Source organism: Stegastes partitus, unplaced genomic scaffold (genome assembly GCF_000690725.1).
Source record: "Stegastes partitus isolate 25-593 unplaced genomic scaffold, Stegastes_partitus-1.0.2 Scaffold47, whole genome shotgun sequence".
NCBI lineage: Eukaryota > Metazoa > Chordata > Actinopteri > Pomacentridae > Stegastes > Stegastes partitus.
This window is the reverse complement of record NW_007577778.1, coordinates 736743-749231: the sequence shown is the minus strand read 5'-3', so window position 1 is coordinate 749231 and position 12489 is coordinate 736743. Positions and strand designations below refer to the sequence as shown.

The 12489-nt window shown below is 39.5% G+C and overlaps 1 protein-coding gene across 1 annotated transcript in view; it reads right to left on the bottom strand.

Annotated features, from left to right (window-relative positions):
• slc18a2 (solute carrier family 18 member 2) overlaps positions 1-12489 on the bottom strand; it is a 45331-nt gene that overhangs the window by 12149 nt on the left and 20693 nt on the right. The window contains exons 6-13 of the mRNA XM_008306834.1: positions 11420-11478; positions 11242-11325; positions 10064-10156; positions 9669-9758; positions 9470-9513; positions 6813-6873; positions 3842-3937; positions 1143-1221 (exon numbers count right to left, since the gene is read on the bottom strand). Of these exons, the coding sequence (XP_008305056.1) occupies positions 1143-1221; positions 3842-3937; positions 6813-6873; positions 9470-9513; positions 9669-9758; positions 10064-10156; positions 11242-11325; positions 11420-11478 (606 nt within the window). The remainder of the gene's footprint in view (positions 1-1142; positions 1222-3841; positions 3938-6812; positions 6874-9469; positions 9514-9668; positions 9759-10063; positions 10157-11241; positions 11326-11419; positions 11479-12489) is intronic.

Genomic DNA, 12489 nt, shown 5'->3' with positions numbered 1-12489 from the left:
ATCTACACTTAAAATTATTCTAGCACCGTTTACACTGTGTGCTTAATGTAAAAATCACCAAAAATAATTTCCCCCCCTAGATCCTACAAAAAAATAAAATAAAATAAAAAAAGTCAGAGCTCCTTGATGCAGTCAAGCAGCTGTGAATGACTCCGTGACCAGCAGTAAGATGACAAAAATGTGCCGTCTTTTTGGCTGAACTGCAGGCTGTGTTTACATAGAGCAGAGAGATGACAAGAGAATCTGAGAGAAAATTCACACACACTGGATCAAAACAATAAATGCAGCATGGCCCTATGAACAATATACAGAGGAGCAGGTCATCAGCAAGTTGTTGGAAGATACGTTCAGCCTGGTGAAATATCTTTCTACTGTTCATGCACAGAGTAGTTTGTAAAACACAGAGTTTATGGAAGCTGTAAAATGTCATCAATAGTTAAATGTCTATAGCAGGTGGAGCTGCCGTTTTTCTGTAATATTTATTACACATGTGGCCACTTGGGGAAATGCTTTGAAAATTAAACAACACAAATCAAAAAAATGTGTTTCTGTCATTTCAACTGTGTCATACTGTACAGAAGACTTCTTTGAGTTCCCTCTACTTCCAGCCATGGTTGTATGAGACTTTATATTACAGTAAAAATGAGCGTAGAGTGAATGAAAATGTAACAGGAGCAAAAATTGCATAGAAACTGCTCATAGTTTAGAGAAATAAAACGTTTGTACATCTAGCATTTTGTGAAACGCTGTCTGTTTTTGATGCCCATTTCACTAAGCTCTCCCTTATACAATAAGTAATAAGGAAATAAGGTAATAAGGCAAGGAGTAGCAGCAGAAGACTGCTACAGAGACAGTAGAAGCAGGAATAATAGTGACTGACGGTGGCAACAGTACTAGTGGAAGTAGGACTCTAATAGATCATGATGGTGAAGTTGGTGAACAAAAACACAACACAACATTTCAAGGAAACAAATACACACACACACACAGAAATTATGCATGCCCTGTATCACCAAAGGCTTCAATAAAGGAAGCCTCACAAACACTAAAAACACTGAAAACTCATTTAGAGGAACGGAAAAAGATATCACATCCACAGAGGGAGAGAGAAGGGAACAGATAAGGGTAATTTCCCTTCCTACCTCCCCATCTTGTGCGCCAATGTGCCGAAGATGTTGGTTCCAATAAGGTAGGAGATGGACGCTGGCAAGAAAGCGACGCCTGGGCCACAGACAGACACACACAGAGACATGAGAGTCTGAAGGTGTGGGCAGGATCTCCAAGATAAGCAGATCTCTATCAGCGGCTCATCACAGGGCTGCTGTACATCTTCCATTGTCTGTAATGAAGACTTGCGCTTTCCACCTGCCAGCATGTGACACTCTAATATCCTGTTCCGCTCTCAGCCTTTTTATCTGACCCAGACTTCATATACAGCTGACGACAGGAACAAACTAATATCACCAGACTGCTGGATGCCTCACTATAGAATCTATGTGGTAGGAAGACATTTTATACAATGTTTATGGAGGTATAAAATCTATATATCATCTAAATGAGAACAGAAAAAAACAGTGTTTCATTGACTGATGGTGTTATTTGTTAACTGTATGCAAAACGTTTTGTGCAGCCTTTAAAAACTGTAAATTTTGTTGACTTTTGAAGTGAAAAGAAATGAACAGAAACCCTGCAGCAAACAGTCATTAATGAGTGTTTCAGAAAATGTGAATGTGCCATTTGTGTTCTTTCATGAACTTATAAACTGTGGCAAGTGCAAATGTTTTGACACTTTACTGAGTCAGAACCTTCCTTTGGCAAATATCACAAACAACACACCACTTTTCCAATTTTCACCCATTTTCTGGATCGTCTCAAGTTGTGAAATACTTCTCTGTCTGTTTTGGATGATTGTTGTGTTTTTGAAGCCAGCCTCTTTCAGGTGTCACTTTTTTGACTGTGTGATATTAGTTTGGAATCGCATCACATTCACAAAAGAATAAAAAAAATGGTGTAATCATCTTGTGAATCTTTTAAACTCAGGCATGTTTTGGGGTCTGTTGAACAGTAAGTATATATAGTAAATATGTATATTGAGTCATAATTACAAACTGAGGACATACCTACTGTCCCATATGTATGGGAATTATCAGAAATGACACGACCATTTATTAGTCTGATAAAGTCCAAATAGAATAAAATAGAATAGAATCGAATAAAACTTTATTGATCCCTTCGGTGTAAACCTCAGGGAAACTGTTAAATTTAAATTTAAATAAATCAGGTCACTATTAAAATATACTGAATGACAAACTTGAGCTGATATGAAACCTTCTTGTTTATATATATTTTTAGGCGCTACTGCATCATTAAACCTCAAGTTGGCTATACTGGAGAAAAAATACTGTAACTGCAACTTGGATGATGAAGTGAATGCTACTGTACAAGTCAGAGATCTGTACTAACAATAACACTGATGTTACTTGAAAACTCTTTCCATGGAGGCACCTTTAGGAAAATGTAAAAACTTATTTCAAATATAAATATTTAAATTATTGAAAAAAATCTAACGTGTATCGGTCAATTCAATCTTACAGTAATATATGTATATACAATAAAATAAGCTGTATGGGTACCTCTCCAATAATTAGAATTTGGTGAAAAAGTTGATTTCTTTCATAATTTAATGCAGAAAGGTGAACTTTCATATTGTCTATCTTTACTACATGTAAAGTGAAACATTTCAAAATCTTTTTTGTTTTAATTTTGATGATTTTGGTTTATTGCTCCTTAAAATCAGAAATCTAATACCTCAAAATATTAGGATAGCCTTTTCAGCAATGAGCTTCTGTGTTCTATCCTATTTGTGGCGGGAGTCAATGATCATCTTCTGGATAACTTTGAAGTCAGCAGTCTTCCCCATGTTAGTGGTTTTGTGTACTGAACTAGACCGAGAGATACACAGTATTTACACTAGTTGAATAGTAGTGTAATATGAAGCTCTGAATGAATTAGTTTGGCTCAGATGGAGCACAGAATATCTGGTTTAAACCTAGCCAGGGCTACCACAGTGAATGCATAGTTCTGACAGTAAAGCACGAAGGTGGGGGAGTGATGATATGGGGCTGCATGAGTGCAAACTGTGCTAGCTAGATGACATTTCTAGATGGCTCTATGAATGCCTGAGGATGTGCCAAAATACTGAGATGTTGAGTACCAGTCTGCAAAAGCTTGATAGAAAAGGAATATTCCTGCATGAAAACCATCCAAAGCCAAGTCATGTCAAAATCATGTAAGAGTTTAGAAAGAAGGAATAACTGAAAATTATGACAAGTATGTCTTCTGACTTAAATCCAGTCGGACATATTTGAGATATTTTGAAGGCAAAGGTTGACATATACCCCAAGAATGGCAGAATATCCCTGCAGAAAAATGTGTAACCCTGGTAACCTCCATGCTGGGGAGGTTTGAGTGTTTCATCAGCAGTAAAGGTGGACACAAGAAGTACTGGAAAAAGGAAAGATATGAATCTAATAATATGGATTAAGTGTACTGACTTAGGTTGCATCAAGCTCCTACTGTGAGACGTATTTTTAATATAGTAAATCTAAACGGTTAGTGTTTTTTCATAAAAACTAATTCCCAACGGTTCAGTTTAGAAGTAATGTTGGCAGTTTAGAACAGCCCACACTTCTAGTTAGGGCTTTGTGTGGATTTGTTTGTGTGGGCTCTCCTATGTGTGTGTATGTGTGTGTATGTGTATGTGTGTGTGTATTTCTTAGGTGCCGTAACAACATACTGACTGTGTAATGTGTATTTTCCACGTGTACTGAACAGAGCATACCTAGCTGCCATTTCCTGGCACACATGGTCTCCATCATCCAGATTGGCAGCGTTGGCTCCATCATGGCAATAGCCATATTTCCAAAACAAATGGCACCTGGGGATGAAGATTGACGATAAGTGGGTGCAGGGTCAATTATAATCTGTCTTTCTTCTTTGTTGCTTATGTGTTATATTTCCAGTGCACGACTACCTACACTGACAAACACATACACACATACAAACACTGCTCTCTTGTCACTGTGTTGTCACATAACTAATGTGTGGTAAAGCTCACGCACATACAGACGCAATTCCACAAACATTCATATAACTCTGCTTGTGAGAATCATGTCATGGCCATAGCCTAAAAAGACATCTCTGAAATTTTGCGATTCAGTCTAATTAGTGACCTGAGACTTTAACACAGTCTCAGGATAAGTCATGAAGGTTCGTCTTTGCAGGAAGAACAGAAGATCTCCAGTTTGGCTCAGCTGTGAAAGCTTGTTGTAAGTAAAGAGGAGTGTGTCATCGTTAATGTGATATAAGAAGTATCAACAGCTTCTTCTAAAATCTGTTACAAATTTAAAAAAGAAAAGAAAAGAAAAAGGATGTCTCTCCATTATATACATTTTGTTCATAGTAACTGTTGTCCTCTGTTCATATTGTGCCGGTCTGTTCACTGCAGAGAATCACCTCCTTGTATCAGTGCAGAGCTTTGTTACGCTCTGTAAGCCCAGCAGCTGTGTTGTTGGGGACAATAGCAACTAGGATGCTCTTGTAAACTGGTCCCAGGTAAGAGCCCAGACTGAATGGATATAAAACCTTACCCAGGCCTAGAAGGAGGGCTTGTAAGAGAATGGCTGGACTTGGGGGACCAGCCAGACTCAGCAAAAAAAGAAACAATTGTGAACATTAAAAATTGGTCACCTCTTGTAAGAATATATGTGCAAAACACACCCTGTTTGGTCTTTTATCTACTTCCTTTTGTAGAAATATGAGAAAGACATTGGCCAAATCTCAGCCTCCACCCTGACTGCTCCATGAACTCTGAGGTGCCTGAGGGATGAGCACTGTGAGGGCTAGAGGGCTCTGATGTAGACCTACTATGTCCTTTCTGTGAAACTGCATATCTACAGACTTCCTGACAGACTTGCCCATAGTTCATAGGGAAACTGTTGACATATGGACATGGTGGTTCTGCCCCCTACAACACGTACACCAGACATGCATGGATGGTGTAGGGAAGAAATCTGTCAGTGACGCCGTCCACTTGCTGTTGTGGTTATTTATTGCATGTTTGTAAAATGATCTTGTATTTAAGTTAAACAGAGGATTTACAGATGTTTATGGCTTCCCTGACCTTTGGTATTTTCTAAAATGTATAAACACTGCAATGTCACAAACAGGAAGAGACCAACTGAGCAACTGTTCAAATTCATTGCAAAGCACAAGTCATAATTAACCTTTTTTGAATGGTGATGCATTGTTTCCAAACAATGTGTGCTGTCATGATAATATGTCCCATTCCTCCTTTTTATACTATTCAACCCTCATGAGCTCACACACACAGAAAGGTCATGTAACCTTTCACACTAGTCATGGGACATAGATAAACTTTAATCAAAATGAATGATATTTTCACTTAAAAGCTGCATTTCTTGCTCAGAGCTTTGAGAAATAATAAGAATTTTTAAAAAGCACATTAAATGTTTAGAACCAATAATAACATCTCACTAATAAGTCATACCTTCTAGGGACAAAAGGTTTGAAAAAGGTGAAATGCTCTGAAATATAAACTGTCTGGTAAGAAGAAATACCTTGTCTGACCAAAAACAAACATATATTGCTTTGATTTCAGATGCAGATTCAGTCTCTGGACAGGGTTCGGGGGCAAAGCATCACTTGGGATGACAAGATAAACCTGGAGAATAGCAGGAAAGCCCTGTCTGATCTCCACCCAGTTAGGGCAATGTTCATGGACTCTCCTTGACAAACATCCTATCTGAGCAAAATGTAGTTCATTAGCATGCTTAGTATCATCAGATCTGCTGTCATGTCTTGAGGCCTGGCTAGCCTGGGAAACTCCTTAATCAACAAACAGGTATTAAGAGGCAAGGAGGACAAATGAAGCTCTGACAATGTGACAACACAGGAACAACTGGGAATAGGAGCTAGTGCTTAACCCGGCCATTTTCAGCAGGGAACAGAACTGCTAACTTCAACTTGTGGACATAGTATCTAGGAAATGGACCTCTAGTGCACACCAAAGCAGTTTGCAAATGAATGGGCAAAGGTAGTGCTAATCATTAGCATCTGTAAGGTTATGGCTATGCTACGTTGCTAGAAAACCAATGGCCACCTCAAGGGAACTTTGTGTACTTTGGGTTTGGATTGTGAGCATTGCACCAGACTGTCGTAGTGAAGAGGCAACAAAGCAAAGAGAATAGCTCTCAGTTTAATAGATAATAATCCAACTACTTTCCCATACTTATGAACTTCAGGAGATGACTGTATGGAGAGGATGAGCGTAAAAACAAATGAAATTAGTTAACTGTCTGGGCTCATCCAGGAACAGGAGTCTAAGTCAAGTGAGATGGTTTGGACATCTGAATGAGATGCATCCTGTGATCCCTGCAGAAGCATTCTAGACATGTGACAAATGAAGACCCCAAGCATCAATAGGCCATCTGTTCAAGTCAACAAAGTAAAGTGACACACAGCACTGTTTTGGTGGTTAGATGACCCTCTTTAACATGCAGCGCTCACTTCACAATACAATTTCAAGCCATATTCCTGCTCTGTAACCTGAAAATCCACTGCTGGCTCTCTGTTTGGCTGACATATCAACAAGTCCAAAAACAAGATCTGAGTCAATTTCTCTCCCTGCTCATTCCCCAGCACTACTACTAACGGCAATATACACAGTTGCTTTTCCGAGTGGGCTGATATTAGGTTTCCTCACATTTACTGTGCTGGTATTATTTTCTTACCAGCTGCGATTAGAATGTATGGATCCTTCATTAGTGTCAGCAGCGGGGTCCCCTTCTGGCTCTGTGAAGGATAAAGGCACAATGACAACAATCTATGTAATATACAAAAAGGTTATTCTGCAGCACTCACCCAAAACCTATATTTAACAGGCTCTAAAAGGTTTGCATTGGACAGTGGAATCTGCTTTTTAAAGTCCGCCTCTTTTTGTTTGCAGAAACCATTGAAATTACTCAAACTATCAAGATAAACACCCAGAGAAAAATAGCCACTCTTGGGGTATGCACTGACTGAATCCACTGGTACACTGATAATATTTGCTACGTTATGTAATACAGTAAGTAAGATGAGTAAATGCCATAGACTGTATAAAAGATGGACGTAGCTACTGTGACGTCACCCGTTGGTTTCTGCCTTCTCCACTAAGCTCAGGGTGAATGAACAAATATTAAAAAAGGAAGTCTGTGGGTTGGTACAGGAGCCGACTGTGCTGCCTGTGTACACATTGCTAAATCCACATGGTTTCTGTTGAGAAAATGAAGCCAGGGTTTTGCTACTTCCTGGTTGACATCTTGGATTTTTGGAGCCAGTGACGCAAAAATCGCTGGAGGGGGGCGGAGCCATAGGAGCAGCGATTGGTCAGACGGATTGAGAGGCAGGCCCTCTCTGCTCGCCCACATTTACCGCCTTCTGCTCGCTTCATCTGTATGGTCGCTGCCAACTGTCAATCAAGCCAGCCACGCCCCTTGCCCCGCAAAATGTTGATGATTTTTTAATAATTCAGTATTGATTTATTTTCAGATTGGCCACCTGATCTCTGGACTTGACCATGAAAACTAATTTTTAAAAAATCCTAAGCTGTAGGAATGCGGTATTTCGTGATCTGCGATCACTTCTTTTCCAATTCATTTCTATGGGAGCCAGGGCTTTTTTGGAGCCAGGACTAGCGGATGTAGTGATATTGCAGGTTTTTGACACTTCCGGGTTGGCTTCATTTTTTAGGGCCGGTTGCTACGTCTATCTTTTATACAGTCTGTGGTAAATGCACAAACTCTCAAGTAGGGCTGAATCTATTTCAAATCTAAACAACAATTTCAAAACAACACTATTACAACACAAATAGCAATCTAGGACATCCGTGGTGTGGCTAGTAAATAATTAGACTAATGCTGTAGTTTAATGTTAATCAAAGCAGATCAAAACTTTTAGTGGTTGTTTCTGCTGCCCATTGATCACCGTATACTACACGGTTCAGGCTGCACACATAAACCTCATTACTGAATAAGCACAAATCATACATTTTGCAATGTATCTGACCCAGGCTTTAAACTGTCATGTCAATGGTTTTATAAGTTCATGCAATCCGCTTTGTGTGACAGACAGGCTTTTGATGGTGTCTCATGTCCTTATGCTCCATCACATGTTTAAAATCTATTCCACAGTGTACATCAGGGGTGGGCAATCCTGGTCCTCGAGGGCCACAATCCTGCATGTTTTAGATGTTTCTCTCTTCCAACACACCTGATTCAAATGATCAAGATCGTTATCAGGCTTCTGCAGAGCTTGATGACGAGCAGGACCAGGATTGCCCACCCCTGGTGTACATTGAACTAAAGCAGGACTTAAAAGAAATATATTGCAATTCAAATCACAATATCTGTCAGGAAAACTGGAGAACTGGCATGTCACGTGGAATAAATAAGGTCAAACACATTGCACATGAGATTTCCTGCTTGACACGGTACGAGCTCAATGCATCTTGTTCATTATTGAAAAGAACTATTGTGTCTTGCCGCAAGTGTCCTTTGCACCTCATTAAAATTTCTAAGCAGGCCCCTGGATATTTTCTAGAACACCTGAGAAGAAGCAAAGTGAAAGGGTGAAAGAATCTGCTAATGAACATTATTGAACATATTGTTCTACTGCTGGCTTTGCCTCCATTAGCAGCTCTGCTTGGTTGTTATGTCCACTAACATATGAGGTCAGGCTCCTTCCTGAAAAGAAGCAACAGAGTATTCTTTCTTCCTTTTCTGAAGGAGTCATTAATTAGTGTTCAGAAACGGTTTCTGAAGAGTCCACTGAAGCATCTGTTAAAAGACTTTTCACTCTCTTTAAGCCTATAGACTTTTACAATTTTTAGGTCTTACAATAGAGTACATTGAATTATTGTTACATAAAAAAACAATAATGTAGTTGTAAAAATTGTACAGGTGCTGGGAATAAAAGCTGAAATCTGAGTAATCTGGATAATTTAATTCTTCTTCTTTTAATTGACCAGTTGACTCATTAGCCAAATGTCTTTTGGTTACCATTGCTAGTTATACCCATCAGCTCCACAGATCAAAGAAAAGTACCAGTCACTGCTTCAGTATTACTTAATAATTACAGATTCAGGTTTTCTGTGCATAGATCGTTTCAAGATCGTAACTTTTGCTTAATTGGAGTTGCAGGAGTCAGTGTTGGATCCTGAATGCTAAATTACCAGGTGTTTTGTTGCATATCACTCACCTTCTCTATCGCTCCCCACAGTTCCTGTATTTACTATCTAATTAAGAAAAATGCCATAAAATAGACTTTAAGATGTTCTGCGGCTCTAAAGGTCATCTTAATGAAGTGAGACAATCTTCAGGAAATTAATTATCAAGGCAGGCAGACTCACCTCTGGTTCCACCTTGGTGGGCTGAAGAACAAAGAGCTGTAGAGCTGCAAAGACACAGTGAATCAACTTTATGTAAGCCTTTAATATCCAGATCAACAGGGGCAAGATTACATTTTGCAGGAAAATGTTAACTGTTATTCTTACTATTCTTTCTACCCTTACTTGGTTTGAGTGCAAGAAAAAAAAAATGCAACTTTACCTCCGTCAAACACAGCCAGGAAAGCCAAAATAAGGAAAGGAGCAGTCTTCCCAACAAACTCGTACATCACACTGCCAAATGGGGGTCCAACTGTGGAGGACATGCTGGATAGTCAGTGATGGATAGATTGACTTTACAATCACTTCAGCTACTGCAGCTTTTCCTTCATGACAGCTAAGGTTACAACAAGTATGTCAGTTTATTTTTGGGGAAAGCTGTCGAATGCAGCTGGAGATGTAAATGCACACTGAGCATGTACATGTCATTTCTGTAGTGTGATTTGCTGACAATGCTTAAATAAAGTGACGTAAAAAGATTTACACACTTATATTTAAATCTGGTGTCATTTTTTCAGAAGCATCTTAACAAAGGCTGAATGTGAATGTGATACATACCTAACACTCCTAATGCCAGACCTCCCAAGGCGATCCCGATGGCGTGGCCTCTCTCCTCATCATCTGTGTACACACTAGCAAGCATTCCCATCCCTGAAACAACACAGCTCTATACATTAGGCCATACAAACTGCACTAACATCACCAGCACAGCAGTTACTGACACTGGGCATCAAAATTACTTAATAAATACTCTTTGTCATCGACACTACCTATATAAATGGTGGTTATAGGGGTACAATCATGCCAAAAAAATGAACTGTAGACACAATGAAAATTTTGTTGTTAAAACTGTAGTACAGGGAGTCACCCACATATGCACATACAACCCACATACAAGTGTCAACATGTTAAAAAAATGAGTTGGGCCAGAGTCTTTGTTGCTGAAGTCATGCTATGGTCAGATAAAGCCTGCAGCAGGATGTGCTATTTGTGGTATCTAAACTGGCAACGCCAGTCACTTTGGCTAATGAGGATCACTCACAATGTTCCTGAACATCCAGATGTGGCCAGTTCAGCTGACTGAGGCTGCATGCTGCTATTTTTCAGCACTGAGCAGGAGCAGTATGTGCGTCCTATGCATGCAATTTCGTAATCTATCCCAGTTGGTTAAAGTTCTGGAGAGACAGGTCATCAGTAGGTGACAACCTGCCACAATAAATGACTGACGACGAAAAAACTAACAAAAATCACAAAATAAGCCATTATAAATAATGGACCTGGTGCATTGCTTCTGCACTTAAAGACTGAGTGCACATTAGATTGCAACGGCACTGGGAGACCTAAAAACACAAAACAGACTGGCAACCTTGATTGCTCAGTGGTATTGGTAATGATGTCCCTGGTTTATTTGAGCCTGGCTGATATCATACAAACAACGACATGAACAATAAAGTCCTGTATGACAAAATGCTTTTGTAGCAATAAAGGAAGGCACATGCCTCCCTCCTGGAAACACTACAGGTTTTCATTAGCTGGTTAGGATTGGTTTCTTTCACTTAGGCTACAAGCAACCAATTATAAAGCACTAATTTAAATTAATGAGCTAATTCTGTATACAAGAACTTGTACTCATTCAGGGTATGTTGAATAAATGTGTATTCAGAAACTCTGAATAGTGAGTAGTCCATTAGACTAATTAGTTCTAAACATCAAAATGAAACTCAAGGAGATCATACCTGCCACAGAGGAGCAGGAGGAGCCCACACCTTGAAGCGATCTGGCCAGAAACAGCAGAGCGTAGCTCGACGAGAAAGCAAACACTGTACAACAGAACAACAGAAATATAGACAAAGAACCAACAAACATAATAAAAATATGTCTGAAATTCTGATGATAATGTTTGCTGGAACTTACTGATAGTTGATAAGAACATGATACAGAAGCCGATGAATATAGGAAGTTGGTATCCTATTCTATAGGAAAACAGAGAATGAAAGGTAGATGTTACAGTTGTACACTAAGCAGAGAACTTTAAAAAAGACGTTTAAATGGAGAATGCTTTGGCCAGTCAAACATGATATAGCTGCTGTCCTATTTTGTGCTGGTTTTGTTCTGTGTTCATTCATTCTGGCAGCAGGTGAGGCCAAGTGTGGACCATATCCAAAGTCAGTGTGCCATGCGACTGGCTCTCCTCTGGGGTCGCCAAACCCATGGGCAGGACCACTTAAGAACAAAGATGGTGCCACCATGATGCAGAAGGGAAACAAATGCTGTCCTCCTCACCTCCCAACTGGCCACACTGCTGTCGACCACGTGCTCCAATTAGTGAAATGTTCGTCTTTTGGGTTTTTGTAAGAGCAGGTAGGGGTGGACTACCACTTTAGGTTTACCGTTTTCTCCGTTCTTGGTTAGATTGACATTTTATTGATTGTATTTCCTTTTTGTTATTTCCTTTGTTAGGGTATGTTGTGGTGTCTTTATTTTGTACAACAGGTCTTTTTGTTAGTTTGTTGTCCTACATCCACCCTGAGTGTATGTGACTGTATGTCTGTAGAATAATAATCTGTGTTTCAAAACAGCAAATAGCACAACAATGCAATAATATGAAATCCTCATCTAGAAGGCAACAATGATTTAAAAAAGTCACTGGAAACAAGTGTCTTGTAACACCATGAACATAGAGAATTTGCAGAAAATTTGTATTTGCATGACTCATTCATGTCTGCTAACCAAAACACTGCAGGAGGATTCACACTCTCTGATATGCCATTCACATCAGAGCTGTTGTATTTCCCCGTAGATACCTGACATGCTTGACTTGCCTTGTAATGTCCTCTGTGAGGAGGGAAGGTGACTGAGAACCAGTAATAGGACTGTGTTCTTTTCCTCAATTACAGTATATGTGAGTGCCCATCTGAGACACTAAATACTGGCTTTGAGGTGAATGAAAGTATTGTTGGAGTAGTCTCACTTCTCTGTCTACC